Genomic DNA, 19,609 nt, shown 5'->3' on the forward strand with positions numbered 1-19,609 from the left:
TGCAAAGACCGCTGTCATGCTCCGCAGGTTCATGTCAACTCGCAGCGGCCCTCAAACACGGAGAACGGCCCCATAGGGTCTCCTGGGCTGTCATTTCGACAGAAGCAGATCCCAGGTCTTTCAACCAGGAAGCCATCTTCCTAGGAAGGACCTGGCGATCTTCTTCCAGAACATCAGTATGGAGAGCTCTACGGAGTGCAATGCCACCTGGACACACGTGAGCGTGGGCTGTCACGAGGAAGAGCTGGCCTGGTGACCAAAAAAAAATTGGCTTTGCGCCGTAACAGCAAAGCTGAATAGTAGCCAAGACAATGGGAGGTCCACGGAGCATAAGACACTACTTGGCAGCTCTGTCGGTGGAGTGGGCTACACCACAAAGTCAGCAGTTTGAAATCACCAGCAGCTCCTTGGGAGAAAGACAAGGCCTTCTACTCCCGTAAGGAAGTAGGATCTTGGACACCCACTGGGGCAGTTCTATTCTGTCAAGTCACGTCAATAAGAGTAAAAATCAGTTAGCTAGAAGAGGGCTTGGTTTGGGCTTGGGTGCCTTTAACTTAGAAAGGTACTGATCCCTGGAGCTGAATTACACTCCTCCTTAGTTCACGATCCCAGGGCATGGTGTACTGTACAGGCTGTTGTGAGGATTAAATACACGGACAGGCTCAGGGCCGTGACCACACAAGCACTCGGATGACAACTGCTACCACGGTGAGGGCGTGAGGTTTCGTCACACCTACCCCCCCCCCCCCCTCAGGCCACAGGACAGAGGCCTGCTGGCTTGGGACAGGCAGCCCCGCCTGGGGAGGGGACTCAGACAGCTTCTGAGGAGCAGGATCCTGACCATAATCATAGGCACAAAGAAGAGAGTGAGTGGGAAAAATAATGTTGCCACTGGGCACCTTTCTTTCATGGAGATAGTTATGAAATTCTAAATAAAACTTATGAGGAACTTAACCCAAAGGGCAACCCAGAATTTTTTTAAAAAACTGGCCAACCAGTAGCACACTTGTTTTCTAATTCAGCTGTGCAACTAACGCAGTGTTTCCAGATTTAAAATCAAGTTCTTGAAACACACACACACACACACACACACACACACACACACACACACACACACACCGGTGTGAATACCTCTTACTGCTGCCTCCACTCAGCGGGTGGGCCCGGGCATCGTAGCTGATCACTACGCCCCTCTGCTTCAGGTGGCTGAAGTGTTGCTCCAGGTATCTGCAAAACCCCTAAGAACAGCCATCCGTTACAGAAGCAGCAGAGGCACAGGGTCTGTCAGTGGTGGCCCACCCCCAGAAAGGTAATCGTATTAAAAATACGAGGTCTATCCAATTGTTTGTGGGAACCATCAGGTGCTACTTGACAACGTACACCAAAGCATGACTGCTACTTTCCTGAATGATGAGCTGAAAGATGTTTCAGTGTATCTAGAAGTAGGTGCTGTTGTTTTTCATGTTTTTAAGCACAGAAGGGCACTTGATATGTCGACAAACACATTTGATGACCATTACATCTGAACAGTTCTCACCTCTTCTAACTTCTATAAAAAACCTGACTTAAAGGCAGGCTTAGGAAGAGGCGCTCACTCACTCGTCACTGACATGCATGCATATGATACAGTGCTCCCGAGACGGGTTAGGGATGAGGCTGGCGTCTTCCACCCGCCACATTCAAATTCAGGTGATTCTGAGAACTTCCGCCCTCTAACACATATAGGCTCAATCCCATCCTGTATCCACTGAACCTTTACACTGGGGGCATATTATAATAGTCTATGTCGTTTTCAATGTCTTTCTTCTCTGGAAAAATGATGTGTTTTCCTCTCCTGGAAGAATCACACACGTTGGTTCCACTCCCTGATCTGTAGCATTCAGCGTTGGGCCAGCTCAGACTGAACGGACAAGGCGGGGGAGGCAGAGGAGACCACACACCTGAGACTTTGCATTCACCAAGAGCACACTGGCTGGGAACTGAACCCACAAAGGCCTCCCATGGAAGACAAGAACCCCATGACGGGACCACCACGGTCCTCGATGTGAGGGCTAAACCAGGTAAAACATGCCGAGAGCCAAGTGCTAAGAACCCACTACCAAGCAAGCATGAGGAATATGGTTCCTGTTAGTGACATGACTCTCACTGCTGTCTTCCTTCCGAGCCCATGTTCCTTCCATCACATGAGTTCTAAAACCTTGGTCTCAGGGTAGGAAGGCATTTGGGATGTTTCTGCCGGATCAGGAATGTTATGAGGTCCCAGAAATGCCATGCCTTTTGTACAATTTTGACCATGAACTGATCTAAACTTCTTATGTTTGTTTTAATGTTGTTTTCCAGCATGGCCCTGAAGAGGTCAGCCAATCTAATAACTTGGCACGGCCAATGAGAAAAGAAACAACGTGCTGAACTTGGGGTCACGGCCACTGGCTAGAAATGGTAGAACACACAGCCAAGTACACAGTTTCTTGAGCTTCATAGGTGCAGAAACGTCATGGGAACCTGAAGATGAACATGCAGAGATCGCTGAATGCTGTGAGGTTAGGTTATTGGTGTGACACAACAAGAGGACTCTAGGTGGCTTGGCAAGAATGGTGATCCAACTACATAGAAGCAAGTCCTGTAAAAAGACACAAACTGTGGGTGGACCCACACCCATTCAAAATTCACCAATGCCAACTCCCAAGCACCCTACAGGACACAGCAGAAGGGCTCCATCCGGTGTCCCAGGCTGTGAGACTTACAGAGTCCGACTGAGACATCTTGCTCCTGTGGGGCAGCTGATGATTTAAATTGCCAGCCTTCTGGTTAAACAGTTGTGTACTTAAGCAGAATGTCCTCAGCCACAAGAAGGAGAGACTGCCTCACGCATGTACCTTGGACATGTAATCGAGAGACTAGTCCCTGGAGAAGGCCACCAGGCTCGGCAAAGTGGAGGGGCCGTGAAAAAGAGGAAGACGCTCGTCAAGGTAGATTGGCGCAGTGGCTGCATCAATGGGGTCCGTCATGACAACTGTGAGAAGGCGCAGGACCGGGCAGCGTTTTGCTGTTGTGCACGGGCTCGCTATGTGTCAGCACTGGCCCGATGGCACCTAACATCTGCAAGAGCACATTGATCTGTTTTTTAAAGGCAGGGGGACGGCATGAATTAACTAGAAAAAGGCAATGCACTTAGCTAAGTCTAGCAGTGAGGCAAAGAGTACAGAAAGTCTCCTCCCACCTCCAAGCTGTTTCCTTGTGAGACACGCTTGACTCACATTTATCCGTCTGTAAACTCAACAGGTAGATTCCTGGGGGCAACTTCAGGATGAGAGCAAACCCCTTACTGGAGCCAAAGACCTCGCAAGAGTGTATGTGCCATGAGGAAGGCCAGCACAGGACCGAGTGGCTCAGGACCACACATGGGCCCTGTGCCTGCCACACAGACCAAGCCCGAGGGGCTTGCCTGGAACATCTCCGCCTAGGATTCCGACAGCTCTCCTCACCCTCGGAAGTACACACCCATGGCTGTCATCAAACTGGCTGAACCCACGTCCTGGCCTCCAAATATCAGGCTAGAAGACTATCTGGGTAATAGGCGGTTGTGCAGGAATTTCCCAAGGGGTGGCCGACTGGATCGGATGACATTAAAAGTACCTGCTCATCTTGATTGTGTAAGCTATTTTTTGGCGGGTTATCGCGGGAGACATCATGGGAGAGGTGCTATGGTCCTTTGATCTACTGATGTTACTGATGTTCTCACAAAAGGCTAACTCCTCCGGGGGCAGGGGGGGGGGGCGCATGAAAAAGGTGCTTCCACTGTGCCAGGACAGATTTTCTCAATTCTGAGAATTAGAACAGACGCAGGACTTAGTTCTTAGAGAAGGCTTAGTTCATACAGCATCCCTTAGATCCTACCTCTTAGTCCCAACAGGAGGCCTGTGAAATTGCCTTGTCCACAAATGGCCCATCTCACAGAGACTTCTTGTGATATGGCACTGACACCCCTCCGTGAGGTGGTGGGTATCTACGGACCCTCTCCGTGAGAAGGAGATCGTCTGGCTGACTCGCTTTGAACAAATTGTGTGGACACAAGTGTCTTGGTGTGAATTGAGACTAAGGTCAAATAAGTCAACCCCAGCTCCCACTTGGCCATTCTCATCTCGGGATGCTCTCCTTTGGCCCCCAGCCACCAAGCTGTGAGCGGACCCAGGTTACATGCAGACATGCCAGCCAAGTGCCAGCAGTCACTATCAGACACCTGAGTGAACAAGGCGCCAGGGGATTCTTCCCCGGGCAATGGCAAAGGGAGCAGAGAACAGGTGTTGGTATGCCCACCGAACTGCCTAAACTGCAGATCCATTAACAAAACAAATGGATTGCCACCTTGAACCATGAAGCATGTTTTGGGTAATCGATGCCACCTGTATTAACAGGAAAGCAGGTGACCTACCATGACCTTACGCAATAGTACAGTTCCTACGCTCTCAATCCCTGGAACAGGGGTTCCCGGCTCATCCCTGGCAAGACCTCCTCTGAGAAATTTGCTGGGAGCCCCATCGCTGAAACAGGGGTACGGACCCCTGCCAAGGGGAAGCCCTGCACCCCTAGGTCAGCACTTCTCACTAGGCTTCCGCTAGGAGGGGCCCAGCTGTGTTTCACAGGGGGCTGCCTTGTCAGGCACATGAGGGAGGGCTCCATGCCCTCATGCGTCCAGGCTCTCCCTTGTGAGGATGACAGAGGAGCTTGTTTTCCACCAGTCTCAGCCATCGAAGCAACAGAACTAGCTGTGTCCATTCCTCCCCATCACTCGCAGCAAGCCCGGGCCCGAGTGGTCTCTCTTCTGCTTGGTCTAAGCCTTCAGTTCTGTTCCTAGAAGCTGGGTCTATATTGGACCCTGCTAACAAAACTCGTCAGTGGAAGCCACGAACTCAGCAGTCAGCCTAGGTTAGAAAGGAACACTCAACCGAACAAAACCCAAGATCAAGCTCACTGTCACTGAGTTGATGCCGACTCATAGCGACCCTGTAGGACAGGGTAGAACTGGCCCTGGGAGTTCCCGACACTAACTCTTTACAAAAATAGAATGCCCCATCTTTCTCCCAAGGAAGGCTGGGTGGTTTCGAACCATTACCCTTGTGGTCAGTAGCCCAATGTGTAACCACTTTGCCACCAGGTTTCCTTTCCCGTAGGAAAGGCTCTGGGTAATTCGGCCCACTACCAAAGGTCTTCAGCCTTCGCTGAGCATCACTGGCAATAATGTCAAGACCAGAGAAGTCAGACAGTTCCAACGACACAAGATTCTATAAAAGGCAAAACTAGAGAAACAGAAAACCACAATCAGGGATCCAGAGGAGGAATGAAAGGTGGGTGGAGCACAGGGGATGCTCAGGGCAGGGAAACTATTCAGTGATACTGTAAGGGAGGACCCACGGTCCTATGTATTTGTGAAAATCCAAAGAAATAGGTAACACAAAGAGTGAACTGCAGGATTTGGCTAAAGCATGTGTCAGTATTGGTCCCGTCATTGTAACAATGTGCCACCCAAAGGCCAGATATTGATCATATGGGAAATGATAGGCCAGAAAGAGGAGGCAGGTGTGAACGCTGGGCTTCTTGCTCAATTCTGCTGGGCAAGCTTGCTACCGTTCTAGAGTCCCCGGAGGGCACATGTGCAGAAGCATCAGCGCGTAAATGGTTCAGACCTGCCCAACAGTGTCTCAAGGGACAGCCTGGCATTCTGCTCCCTGAAAGTCCTGCAGAGCAATTCTACTTCAGATCCATTCGGTCACTAGGGTCAGGACTCACCTGAGGACACAAAACTGTTAAGCAATTTAAAAGCTTATTAATTATGAAAAGAAAAAAATCAGCCACTTTTTTTGGGGGTGGGGTCGGGGAGCTTGTGCTGAAATACAATTCCTATAAAAGACTCTGGTCTAGATCTTGGTCATGATTTCTCTTGCTAGATTCTCGTCATTAAATGGGCGAAAGATGGCGTCGGAGAAGAGTCCAGCACTGGAAACTTCCTGGGGCAGTTCTGTGTCCTATCGGGTGACCGTGAGGATTGTCTTGATGGAAATGGGCCTGGGGCTGGGTCTAGTCACAGCCTGACACACAGAAAGCCTTCCACCACTATCTGTTGGATGACAAATGGCTGAGTTTCTGCCAGCAGACAGACCAGACAGCAGTCCTGTCAACAATGAAGACTAATGAGGTCTGCCGGGGACAAGAGGAGCCTGGGGCCATGGCCAGGGGGACTAAGGCAAACGTGGTACCTGTGTCGTCTGAATGATGGTCAAGTCGTTCATCTGGGAAGTTCCTGCCCCCATGGCCGCTCGAAGGCCAGCCGTCCCAAACTCCATGCGGGCGCCGAAACATTTTTGCAGTTCTTCTTTATTACCCTCGGCGACTAGCCGCTTCACCGTCTCAGATGTTAAAGGGTTCTGCCAGACAGAAAGGTACAGCCAGGGGAGTAAGAGGAGAACTGGTCGAAACACACAAGTACGCATTTCTTAAAAACCACAGTCATTCCAACCCATATGAAAATCACCCTGTACCCATGGCCTTTTCCACCTACTGATGGTTCAGCTCTTGGAAGCTGGCTGGCATTAGCCTGTATTGTTTTATCAGCAAACACTTGTGGGGCAAAAAAATGGCACGAGTTGGTTTTGAGGCGTAGCAAGTGCAGCACCCATGAAGTAACCCTAGTTCATCACTTACCGACCCCCTTTTTATTTGGTGGATAATTCAGCTTCTTCAACTTTCCATTCCCTCATTTGGAAAATGGGAACCACCCAGCAGCTCTTTTACAGGATGCTGCTGAAGATGAGGTGAACGCAAAGCATCCTGGTTGGCATTCATAATAAAATGTTCTTCCTAAACGTCCTTAAATTTGCCCAGAGTATGCAGTCTAAATCAAGCCTTATCACTTTCACACTTGATCACATCTGATTCTTGCAAGGACTCCCAAGGGCAGGCAAAGGAAACTGGAAGAAACAACCAAAATGAACCAACACTTGCTTTCATAGATGAAGAAGTCCTAACCGAGGGCCTCTTCTATTTTATTAACTGCTTGGTCAAGTAGAGGGGCAGCGAAAAGGAGGACGGCCGAGGTCAAGATGGACTGACACAGTCACTCCAGCCGTGGCCTCCAACATGGCCAGAACCGTGTGGATGGCGCAGAACCGGGAGGTGTTTTGCTCGGTGGCACATGGGGTGGTTATGCGTCACGGCTGACTCACCAGCACCCAACAACAGCGGCACCAAGTGGAAAGGAGCGTGAGTCATTTAAAGTCGACTCTTTCTTCAGACAACAGTTGGAGAAAAAGGTTCAGAGTGGGGAAAAGTAATGACAATCACCTCCGTTCCATAGGAGACTTTGACTTCATAATGAAGAACTCAGGGGAACAAGCAGTAAACACTCCCTTACAGTCACGGCTGCTTAGATAAACATTCAGGCAGTCCAGAGCCACACAATCTACTTCGAAAACGCAAGCGCAATAAAAACTTGCCTTTATGGGAGTATGCCCAAACTTCCGGGATGTTCCAATGTCAAGGGGAATTGGGTTTCCCATCAAAATCAAGAGACACAGCACAGAAGCTGCCTCATCAGAAGGTCAGGTTCCCTAAGGAAGGGCTCCTACCTGACCCATTAAAGAAGCCCATCAAGTATTTGCTGAGTGAATCAGAAAACACAGAGACACCAGGTTCACGCCCAAAGAGACACCAGGGTCACGCTCCCATTACTTTCCGATTGCCCTTTGATACCTTCAAAAGGCTAGGCAGCCCAAGGGAAACCAAGGAGACAGGGAGGTAGAAGAGTCCGAGGGCTGCAGGTCAGAACCAGCCATAGAGTACCCAAAGTTGACAGGAGAGAAAGAAACAGGGATGAAAACACCCCACTGCTATCGATTCGGACTGCTTGCGACCCAGTGGGGCAGGGTAGAACTTCCCCTATGAGGTTCTGAGACCGTAACTCTTTACAGGAGTAAAAGTCTCATCTTTCTCCCACAGAACAGTTGGTGGTTCTGAACAGTTGCCCTTACATACGGAAGTCCCGAGTGGCCCAATGCGTAACTCACTATGCCACCAGGAGGAAGGCGAAGCACGCCCAAGGGCACCTCACCGGTATTCGAGCCATCAGACCCAGGCTACAATGTGTTCCACTGGCTGCAAGCTTCCCAGAGACCCCTTAGCTCAGCAGTTCTCAACCTGTGGGTCACGACCCCGGGGGTGGGGTGGGGTGTCTACCCACCCTTACACAGGGGTTGCCCAATTCCTAACAGTAGCAAAATGACAGTGATGAAGTAGCAACGGAAATAATTTTATGGCTGGGGGGTCACCAGCACATGAGGACCGGCATGAAAGGGTCGCGGCATGAGGGAGGTGGAGAACCACTGCCTCAGCTCATCCAAGGAAGGAGAGCAGAAATGAAGGGGCCCTTCCCCATTAGGTGCCTGCCCCACGCCAGAAAAGAAATTGGGAGAGAAAAGCCAATGAGGAATGGGAAAAAATTCAACAACAAATCTTAAAGGGAGCACGTCCCTGAAGCTCTATCAAGACCCCCAAAGGAAACGCATTGCCTTCAAGTGAATTCAGGCTCAGGGCAGCCCCGTGTGCACTGGAGCCCTATGGCTTTCAGGACTGTGACCTTTGTAAGTGACTGCCAGGACTTCCTCCCTGGTGAGTTTGACCCCAGGGTGAGTTTGAATTTAGAGGTCAGTGCTTGATCATTCACCCCTCCACGGGATGACTCCTCAGTGCTACCCAACACGGTACTATTCTCTCAGCGCTGAGACCCAGCAGCTCGGAGGCAGTAAGCCAAACACACAGCAAAAGATTTCATTTCTTCAAAGATTTATGGAATGCCGAACCACCGATTCTGATTCACAATAAAATTCCACCCACACATTACTAAGGTACCAAAAAATGGAAACAATTTCTCTCCCATAGGAACCACAGGGCTCTTTTCACCCGGAGAACTGCCAATGGCATTGGGGAAGCAGGATCTGGTGTTTCACTGCCTGGTCCCTGCTTCAGGGGTTTGTAATCTCATGCATGTCACTCAAAACACGCTGGCAGGTGACCAGGACTTTAATCTCAGTTGTGCAGGTGTGGCTTGTCTGCTTCCCAAATGTTATACCATGATCACTTTATCTCCCTTTTGGCTCGTTTAAAAGTTCAGTTTTGAACATTTTCTGGTTTTTCTGATTGGGGCTTTGTCGCTGCCCTCTGTGGGATGCACGATGTCCTGCTTATGAAATCTGTAATCCACACAACTGTAGACATAGTAACTGGATGGCAGGGGAGCTTGGGGGGAAGGGGAGATAACAAGGAGTACCAGAAAGAAGAAAATGTTCTGAAATTGATTGTAGTGAGGATTGCATTTTTTAATATAAATCATTAAGGGCTCTTATAACTCTTATCACAATCCATACATACATCAATTGTGTAAAGCACATTTGTACATTCACTGCCATCATCATTTTCAAAACATTTGCTCTCCACTTAATGTCCTAGCATCAGCTCCTCATTTTGCCCCCTCCTTCCCTGCTCCCCCTTCCCTGATTGCACAGCCCTTAATGTGATTAAACTATTAAATTGTATGCTGTAATTATATGCTAATAAAACTATTTTTTTTAACATCCCGGATACTTGATCGTTATATAGAAAAAGATTTACTGATTTGGAACCCTCTGGAGCATATCATGTGCTGGCTCGACGCAAATGAATCTGCCAAGATCTCTTGTACAAAAGCGATTTAAAACATCAAGCGGTACACAGCCAAGCATGACCGAGCTCAACGTCTTAAGCTCTGAAAACGGCCCCACGCTCAGGCTCAAAAAACCAAACGGACTGACATCGCGTCAATGCTGACTCACAGCGACCCTACAGGGCAGGGTAGAATCGCCCCTGTGGGTTTTCCTGAGTGTTATTCTTTGAGGAAGCCCAAAGCCGCGTTTTCCTCCCGCGGAGCAACTGGTGGTTTCGAACTGCAGGTCGAGCGGTTAGGCTCGCAACCAAGAAACCTACACGCAAGCGCTTTCCTTTCCTTTGCCACCAGAGGACTCCACACAAATGACGCTGCTTGGAGTGAGAGTCTTGGGGGGCAAGACTTATCATTCGGTGGGTAACCCCAGAACTGAAGCAAGAGGAAGCGCGGGGCAGGCCCGCACCGGGAACCGCACCGCGAGCAGCAAGGCGAGGCCGCAGTGTCCAGAGCGAGCGGGGGGCCAGTCCAGGGCCGGGTGCCAGATTCTTTGCCTGGCGTCGGAGAAAGCGGGGGCCGAGGGCGCTGGGCTCCAGGGGTGAGCAGGCCGGCGAAGGCCCCGCGAGCGGGAAGCACCCCGAAGCCCGAGCGCCGGGCCGGGCGCGCGCGGAGACTGCGGCCGCGCACGAGCGCACGCGCTGAGTGACACGCGGCAGAGCCAGTCCCAGCGCGCGCGCCCCGGCCGGCTGCGCCCCGATCTCCCGGCGCCCAGTCGCTCCCTCCCCGGCCCGGCGGACTACTTCCCCGCGGGGCCCGCTCCGTCTCCCCGGGCTGCGAGCGCACGGCGCCCCGCGCACCCTCACCTGGTCCCAGCGCAGCCACCGCGCCGTCTCCTGCTCCAGCCGGGCGTCCACGCCGGGGCCGCCGCCTCCCGCAGCCGCCGCCATCGCAGCCGCGCCTCCGGCCGGGGAAGGAGAGGGCGCGCGCTCTTCCGGCCGGGCCGCGCGGGCTGCGGGCGGGCGGGGCGGGGAGAGCCGCCGGTGGGCCGCGCCGGGAGGCCAGCGGGAAGCCGAGCTCCGCCCAGCAGCGTTGCTGGCACTTGTGGGTGCGCTCCGCTGCTCCGGGAGGGCTTGTGGGTGCGCTACTAAGGGCTGCTTACTGGGCGACTGTGCGCCAGGCCCGACGCAGATGCTGAGAACCAAGAACGTCACATGGACTTCTAAAAACCATGCAGACATTCAAAGATCGGGAAAAGAACAGGGTGGAAGAATTAGGATAGAAACCCCCCCACCCCGACCCCATCCCCCCAGAATTGGCGGTAGAGCTGTATCAGAGCTTAAGTTCGCACCACTAGGTTTTGGGAAGGCTACCTTTAAGAGTAAAAGCCCCCCCCCCAGCCCATTTGCAGTCTTTGAATTAAGCCCCCCTGGAAGGCCTCCTGGCTTGCCTTGAGACACAGTGCATTAGAAAGTGGATGATTTGCCAATAAACTATTAAATTTTTAAAATTGATTACGACCACACCCCTAACCAGTCCAGGCACAGGAGATTGGCACTTGAGGTCAGAGGGCCCTGAACCAGTCTTGCAAGCTCCTCTGTGTGGTATAAGGCCTCATCCCTGTTTCTATAGTACCACTTGCAACTGATGCACTGGCCTGTTGCCAGTCAGGTTTCTGCCCGGTTTCCTCTGCGCTCCCACTGCCTCTGCAAGCCTTTGGTTCTCTGCACAGTGTGCACCACTGCGACCTTGTGCTGATGCTGCCTCTCATGCGGAGGATGCCTTTGTTTTGTCCTTGTCTGGTTTAACACTTAGTAAATGTTGCCTTTACATTACGTTTGAGATTTGACATCTCTTTTTATTGCCCCAAAACAGAACAGAGTGGAGATTTTAGAAATAAGGCCACACAGGGATGGGCAGTTTATTTCAAAGGGGAAAATACTTGAGAAAACAAAAGAATGGTGTTGGGTCAATGGAATCCAGCATTTGCTTGATCTCCCTATCTCACACCACACACAAGGAATCCCAGGTGAATTGTAGCTCACCGGTCCATAAAAGAGATGCACGCAGGTGAAAGGCGTGTGCAAGAACGAGAGCAGCATTGTTTGCAGTAGACGCTAACCCTTTGGTTCTCTGCCTTCCTCATGCCACGACCCTTGAATACAGTTCCTCATGGTGTGGTGACCCCTACTGTAAAGTTATTTTCATTGCTACTTCATCACTGTCATTTTGCTACTGTTATGAATTGGGCAACCCCTGTAAAAGGGTCAGTCAATCCCCAAAGGGGTCGCGACCCACAGGTTGAGAACCACTCCCCTAATTAGAAACAACAGAAATCTCCAACGGTCATTTCAATGGGAAAAGACACGGTGTGGTAATCAAGTGATACAAGTCAATTATACTAATGAAAATGAGTTACTGTTCTATACAATATCACAGATGAATCTCACAAGAGATTCATTGAGTGAAAGAAGCCAGACACAAAAATAAGACAAGATAATTCCATTTTCTTACTATTTTAGAATTGGGGAGAACAATCTCACTCTTGCACTGACATTGAGTGTATTCTGACTTAACTATGTGCTATACTTAGAACTATGTGCTATACTTCAATAAAAGTGTTTTAGAATTTAAAATGAAATATATATATATATTAGCTTCTTGTTGACAACAAACAGCAATAGAATCTTTTTTTAAAATCCCTTTATTGGGGGCTCTTACAACTCTTGTTACAATCCATGCATCAATTATATCCAACATGTTTGTACAAATATTGCCAGCATTCTTTTTTTTAACCTTTATTTTAGGCATTTTATTGGGTTCTCATCATGTGTGAGCTGACATGGACAAGTATTGGCCTTTCTCAATCGGTCATATGGTTTCCTATGCCGGGAATGACAGAGTCATGAGCAATGGCACTGCGTTTATCCTCTAAAAGGCTATTTGAAGATCTAGCTTGAAGTACTAGACTCTCTGTGATAGGATAATATCTACCGCATATAAGCAAATCCAGCCAACGCAACTGTTACTCAAATTCATGCACCTACTACTAAAGTTAGTGATGCAGAAGTGAAAGAATTTTACCAACACCTTCATTCTGAAATTGACCAAACATGCAATCAAGATGCAGTGATAATTTCTGGTAATTGAATGCAAAGGTTGGAAACAAAAAGGAAGGAGCAGGAGTTGGAGAATATGGTCTTGGTGACAGAAATGAAGCTGAAGATTGCAAGATAGAATTTTGCAAGACTAACCACTTGTTTATAGCAAATACCGTTTTCCCAACAACATGAAAGACTTCTCCAGATGAAGACATATCTGTGGGAAGAGATCAGGAAGGAATTCAACATCAGTAGCTAAAACCAGGCCAGGGGCAATGAAGGAGGGGGAAGTGGGGAGGGGGAAAATGAGGAGCTGATATTAAAGGCTCAAGTAGAAGGCAAATACTTTGAGTATGATGATGGCAATAAATGTACATATGTGCCTTACACAATGGATGTATGTATGGATTGTGATAAGAATTGTATGAGCCCCCAATAAAATGATTAAAAAAGAAAAAAAACCTAAGATATTCTGGGGAGAAAAAGCAGGCCAGGGATTGGCTGTAAAATAAACCATCAATTTCTTGTATTTAAGTTCAGATTGAAGCTGAAGAAAATGAAACAAGACCATGGGAGCCAAAATACAGCTTGGAGTATATCCCACTTGAATTTCAAGAATAGACTTGCACATTGTACACTAATGACAGAAGACCTCATAAGCTGGGGGATGACATCAAAAATATCATATTCAGAAAAAGCAAACAGTCAGTAAAAAGACAAGAAAGGGGAAAAAAGATCATAGTGAATGTCAGAATGGAGTTTGAAGTGTATTAATAATACAGTAATAACGCATCAGATAAAGGGCTAAAATATTGAGCAATGATACATTGGATATAGGGCTAATCTCCAAAATCTATAGAAAACTACAACATCTTAAGAAAAATACAATAAATACAATAAAAATGGACAAAAGGCATAAATAGACAATTTACCAAAGATGACACACAGGCACCCAACAAGCAGATGAAGAAATGTTCGCGAGCATTAGCAATAAGAGAAATACAAATAAGAACAAGTACAAGCTATCACCTCACATCAACACTTGTGGGAAAATTCAACAACAGAAAATAACAAATGTGGGAGACAATTTGGAAAGATGGGGACACTTTTACATTGCTGATGGACTGTCGTCTAGTCCTTCCTTACACAAATGCAAATCCAAGTCCCTTATGATTTGGCAGTGTCTCTACTGGGCATACACCCTAAAGAAATTAAGACTGTAACTACAGACATATGTACATCTATGTTTATTGTAGCAGTTTTCACGGTAGCAAAAACATGGAAACAACCGAAAACAAAAACCCAACTATAGAGGAATGGATCTACAAGCTCTGGTACAATCCTATGGAATTTTATACATCCATGTAAACAATGACAACGCTCATAAATACCGCAAGATATTAATAAATAAGTAGAATACTGCAAGATATGGACAAAAGTAGGGAGGATTATGCTTAGCAAACTGAGTCACTCTTACAAATATAAATATTTATTATCACCATTATAATATACAATACATATTATAATGTTATAAGCAAAAACAAGAAGAAATGCGGTTTCCACAGCAAAAGACAAGACTGTGAGGACTCCGAGGAGGCCAGGGGTGAGCAAAGGTAGAGTTGGGGAGGGCCCACAAAAACAACCAAAAGAAAGATTTAATAGGAAAAAATATATAATAAAAATTTCTCCATGCAATAAACCCTCTAGATTCCTCACCCCTCAGGTCTAAATATTGCTCTGAGCGGCTGAAAAAGGAGAAAAAGTAACACGAAGCGGACTTGGGTTCTTCTGTGACATATAGTTCATTTCAAACGTGGGGTGGCGGGGACGTCCATGGGCTCAAACACAAGAACAATTGTGAGGACGGCGCAGGATGGGTGGCGTTTCCTTCTGTTGTGCACAGGGTCACTGTGAGCCGGAACTGACTGGACAGCACCCAACAGCACACATTGGTGCTTGCCAACCAGAACTAGTTTAACCTGATGAGGGCGGAGTGGATGGTGATAACTGATAACTGCAAGATCAGCAATTCCTAACAAGCAGGCAGCCACTCCTCTGGAGAAAGAAGGAGCTTTGTGCTCCCCTGAAGAGGGACAGCTTCGGACACCCAAACGGACAGTTCCGCCCTGTCCTGTAGAGACACTGCAAGTCTGAAGTGACTGTCCCCTTTGTTATGTCGGTGCTTCCTGTGGGAAGGAGAAAGCAGTCTTTTGAAGGTCGTGGCAGAAAATCCCCACTGCTCAATACACAGAAGGCTTTTCCAGGGTCGTCTCTGGAAGCCTTGCTTTTGATCATGACCCTTCAATGACTTGGAACAGCTGACTCCAAGCAGAGGACCCCAAATTAATTTTCCTCATCTGTGGAAGCCCACATACCGCAGCAGAAGGCTGGAGCGAGAGTCCTTGGGAAACAATCTGGACGTGCTTGTTCTGTAAATGAGAAGATGGACACAGAGAAAATTTCAATGCCCGAATCAGATAGACGTCATGTGTTCCTAATCCAGCATTCGCTTCTTTATTCCACTCATTCCATCTCTCCTTGTGTCCACAGCAGGGACTTCCATGAACTCTGAAAAGCTGATCCCATGTGATAGCCGCTTGCTCCTGGGCAAATATTAACCATCTCTGGCATCGGTGTCGGCAGGAATGCTGCTTTGTTTGTGCGTGCTCGCTGCCTGCCCCAGGCCTGCTTTGCACATGGGGTTTCCTTTGAAAGCTTCCCAACTCCCCAAACCCCTGGTCAGCAATTCTACCACTTCCTTTCTCGCCAGTCAAGAAAATTCTTCTGACATCTCTTCTACTGTGGAAAGTTTGAAATTGTTACCAAAGTTGGTCACCATGTAGCCTACCTCCAATCCAACTGTGGTGGAGGGAAATAGTTTCATCCGTCTCTTCTCCCCATTTCTCTGGTTCCCACGCAGGGTTGAGATTGAGTGACACTATGCAAATAGGGCACGTGTGATACTAATAGAGGGTCAGCTTTCATTTCCTCGCTCCAACCCCTCACACCCTGCCAACCCAAGGATGAACTATCTTTGAAGCAGCAGCAGAGAGAGAAGGCCCAGGACCATCGGAATCCTGGAAACAGACTTCAGGTTCGGAGCAGGCTTGATCAGAAAATATATATAAGGGTCAAGCAGGCATACCTTGAACTATTTATAGACACCCCTCCCTTTTTAAATGTATATCTATAGAAGATAGGCAAGCTATATAATCCCAAGGAAAAAACCAGGGGGCCGATGGTTCTGGAAAGACAGGGGAGAGGAGGAGGTGGGGAAAGGGAGGGGGAAGCCAACAAACCCAGGGACAAGGGAACAACAAGAGATCTAAAATAGACGGTGAGAAGGGCGTAGAACACCTGGTGGGGTTTGATCAAGTGCAATGTAGCCAAGAGGAATGACTGAGAGCCAAATGAGGGTGAAACATGATAGTGGGACAGGAGGAAAGTAAAAGGAAATAGAAGAAATAACTAGGAGGCAAAAGAGATTTGTAGAGGCATAAATATAGGCATGTGTATATGTAAGGATATTAATATATAACAATAGGAATATAGGTCTATTTTATTTGTTAAATAGCAAGGTAGCAGACAGATATTGGGCCTCTACTCAAGTACTCCCTCAATGCAAGAACACTTTGTTATAATAACCTGGCATTCTGAATGGGCAGCCTCCTGAAATGATCCCTGAAGTGAAAATGGGTACAAAAGCAAATATGGTGAAGACAGCTGATGGTGCCCAGCTATTAGAAGATACAGCATCTGGGAGTATTAAAGGCTTGAAGTTAAACAAGCAGCCATTTAGCAGGGAAGCAACAAAGTCCACATGGAAGAAGCACACCAGCCTGTGTGATCACAAGGTTTCAACTGGACCAGATATCAGGCATCAACGACCCAGAACAAAAAATCATATCAATGAGAACATGGAGTGTTAGAGTAGAGACCCAAAGCCCATCTATAGACAATTGGATATCACCTTACAGAAGGGTCACAAGGAAGGGACGGGTCAACCAGGCTGCCGAATAGTACCAACAAAACACACATTCCTCTAGTTATTTTTTTTTTTCACAAGAGAAAAGCTTGTAGTTAGTTCAGGGATCATTTGCTGGCCCTTAGGAGCCATTCCTCTAGTTGTTTCATGCTACCTCCTCCCCACTATCATGACCCCAGTTCTACCTTACAAATCCGGCTAGACCAGAGCATGTACACTGGTACAGATAAGAACTCTCAACACACAGAATCCAGGACAGATAAACCCCTCAGGAACAGTAATGAGAGTATCAATACCATGAGGATAGGGAGAAGGTTGGGGGAGTAAAGGAGAACCGATCACAATAATTGATAACATCCTGCCCACACACACTTACACTCCCAGGGAGACAAACAACAAACATAGCTGAAAGCAGACAGCAGATGGTGTAAGATATGAAAATAATTATCATTTATCACGGGTTCACAAGGATGGGAGGGTGAGGAAGGGACAAAAAGAGGAGCTGATACCAAGGGCTCAGGTAGAAAGAAAATGTTTTGAAAATGATGATGGCAACATATGTACGAATGTGCTTGATACAATTGATATATGGATTGGTGTAAGAGCCCCTAATAAGATGATTTATATATATATATATATATATATATATATATATATATATATATATATATATATATATATATATATATATTTAATGGCAGAGCCAAGGCCAGAGACTGTGGCAGAGAGACTCAGAGAAGCAACGCGGAGACTGCGGGATACATTCTCACTGGCCCAAGACTATGGGACTGTGACACACAGCTGCAGATGACTGGCTTCCTGGCCCAAGGAGGCAAAGGTCAAGGATGAGGTGGCTGAGAGCCTGAGAATCAGAGAGACACTTGGCTGCTGGCAGAGGAGCCGTATTGCTATGGACTTATAACTATACCCTTCCTGTTTGCTGGTCCTAACTTGTGATAATTCATTAACTTCCCTAGTAAACCCACAGCATTTAGAGGCAGAGCGCTGTGGGAGGCACAGTTGAAGGCAGAGTAGGTGAAGATGGAGGGTGGAGGCATGGTTGACCCCTGCCTCTTGACAGCAGATATGGCAGAGGAGGTCAAAGATGGTTCCGCATGCTGTTTATTGCCCCTCAATGAGCAATCTGTGGTGAATTGTATGTGCTTCACCTACTGCGAACTGCCAGAAGAGAAAACAAATCTGCTTTGAAGTTCAGCCAGAATGCTTCTCAGAAGTGAGCAAAGTAAGGCTTCATTTTGCATACTCTGGACACATGAGGGGTACCCAAAGAAACCAGGAATATTTTTTTCACAGCTATCTATCTATTTATTTATTTCACAAAACAACCTTATTGCCTTCAAAGTACTCTCCATTACACTTAAGATGTTTGTCAAATCTGAGATGCTATTCTTGGAAACATTTTTCAAACTTATCTGTTTGGCTGGCTAAAAGCACCTCCCTTGTTTCTTTATTCACTTTTTCTATGTTGTCAAATCTCTGTCCGTTCATGTCCCTCTTCATTCACAGAAACAGAAAGAAGTCACACTGAACTATGTCAGGTGAGTCAGGTGCAGGGGACAAGAGAGGCATGCTGGTTTTTTTTGCCAAAAATTGGCTCACTGAGAAGGTTGTGTGAGCAGGTACATTATCATGGTGACAAAACCAGTCCCCTGCCTGCCTTACATCAGGCCTTTTTTTGTCACACACTGTCACGCTGTCTTTTCAGATCCTCTTAATAGAAAGCTTGCTTAACAGTCTGATCTGGTGGAACAAACTCCAAATGCACTATGAGTTGATATTTTTGTCTGTTTGGGAAGGTGATGGATGTCCAGAATAAAGTTTGTCATCAAAATCGCCTTTCACCTTATTTGAAATGGGAAAACCGCTCAGACATTTGAGTTTTTTTCCGTAGTGTTGTCCTTGTAATCTGTGTTCAACATCACAACAGTTTCTGTGCCACTTTTCCTGAGCAGGAAACAAAATTTCACAGCTGCACACTGTTCTCTTAAATCGGTCATCACAAAAAAAAGGAGGTTTGAGCAGAAGTGATTTTATGAAAAAATTTACCGTGACCAGAGAGAACCTTCCTAGGCAATGCCACTGTGTGCACTAACTCAGAGTGAGTTGCTTGTGTGTTTTCTTTTTGGGGGGTGGGGGTACCCCCTCATACTATCAGGGGAGACCACTCCCTTGAAAAGAGAGCATGAGAAGGTCAGCGAAAAAGAGGAAGACCCCTAGAGATGGATTGACACAGGGGCTGTAACAGTGGGCGCAAACCTGACAACCATTGTGAGCCCAGTGCAGACGGGCGGTGTTTCCTTCTGTTGTACATTGTCTAGATCTCTAGAACCTATGAATGTGCTACCTTACATGGCAAGAGGAACTTTGATGATGCGATTAAATTAAGGACATTGAGATTCAGGGCTCATCCTGGATTATATACGCCAGTGGTTCTCAACCTGTAGGTCGTGACCCCTTTGGGGGTCGAATGACCTTTTGACAGGGGTCACCCAATTCATAACAGTAGCAAAATTACAGTGGTGAAGTAGCAACGAAAATAATTTTATAGTTTGGGGGTCACCACAACATGAGGAACTGTATGAAAGGGTCGTGGCATTAGGAAGGTTGAGAACCACTGCTCAAACACTGAAACAGAGACAGGGACAACTCAACAGAAGCAGAAAGCAGACTGAGTCTGTTGCTTGGAGGGAGCTCTGAGCCGAGGAATTTAGACAGCCTCTGGGGCTGGGAAAGGCAAGGAACCGATTCTCTCCCTTCAGGCTCTGGGGCCCTGCCAGCACCTTGGCTTTAGGCCCGGCAGAGCTGTGTTGGACTTCC

General features: G+C 47.7%; 1 protein-coding gene across 1 annotated transcript in view; it reads right to left on the reverse strand.

Annotated features, from left to right (window-relative positions):
• The window catches only part of PGM2 (phosphoglucomutase 2), a 30,107-nt gene extending 19,356 nt beyond the window's left edge, over nucleotides 1-10,751 (reverse strand). Inside the window, exons 1-3 of the mRNA XM_075544447.1 lie at nucleotides 10,552-10,751; nucleotides 6,255-6,422; nucleotides 1,132-1,238 (exon numbers count right to left, since the gene is read on the reverse strand). Coding sequence (XP_075400562.1) covers nucleotides 1,132-1,238; nucleotides 6,255-6,422; nucleotides 10,552-10,635 — 359 coding nt within the window. The 5' untranslated portion in view covers nucleotides 10,636-10,751. The remainder of the gene's footprint in view (nucleotides 1-1,131; nucleotides 1,239-6,254; nucleotides 6,423-10,551) is intronic.
• Between the last annotated feature and the right edge of the window lie 8,858 nt (nucleotides 10,752-19,609).

The sequence above is a fragment of the Tenrec ecaudatus genome, chromosome 3 (assembly GCF_050624435.1).
Source record: "Tenrec ecaudatus isolate mTenEca1 chromosome 3, mTenEca1.hap1, whole genome shotgun sequence".
Taxonomy (NCBI): Eukaryota; Metazoa; Chordata; class Mammalia; order Afrosoricida; family Tenrecidae; genus Tenrec; species Tenrec ecaudatus.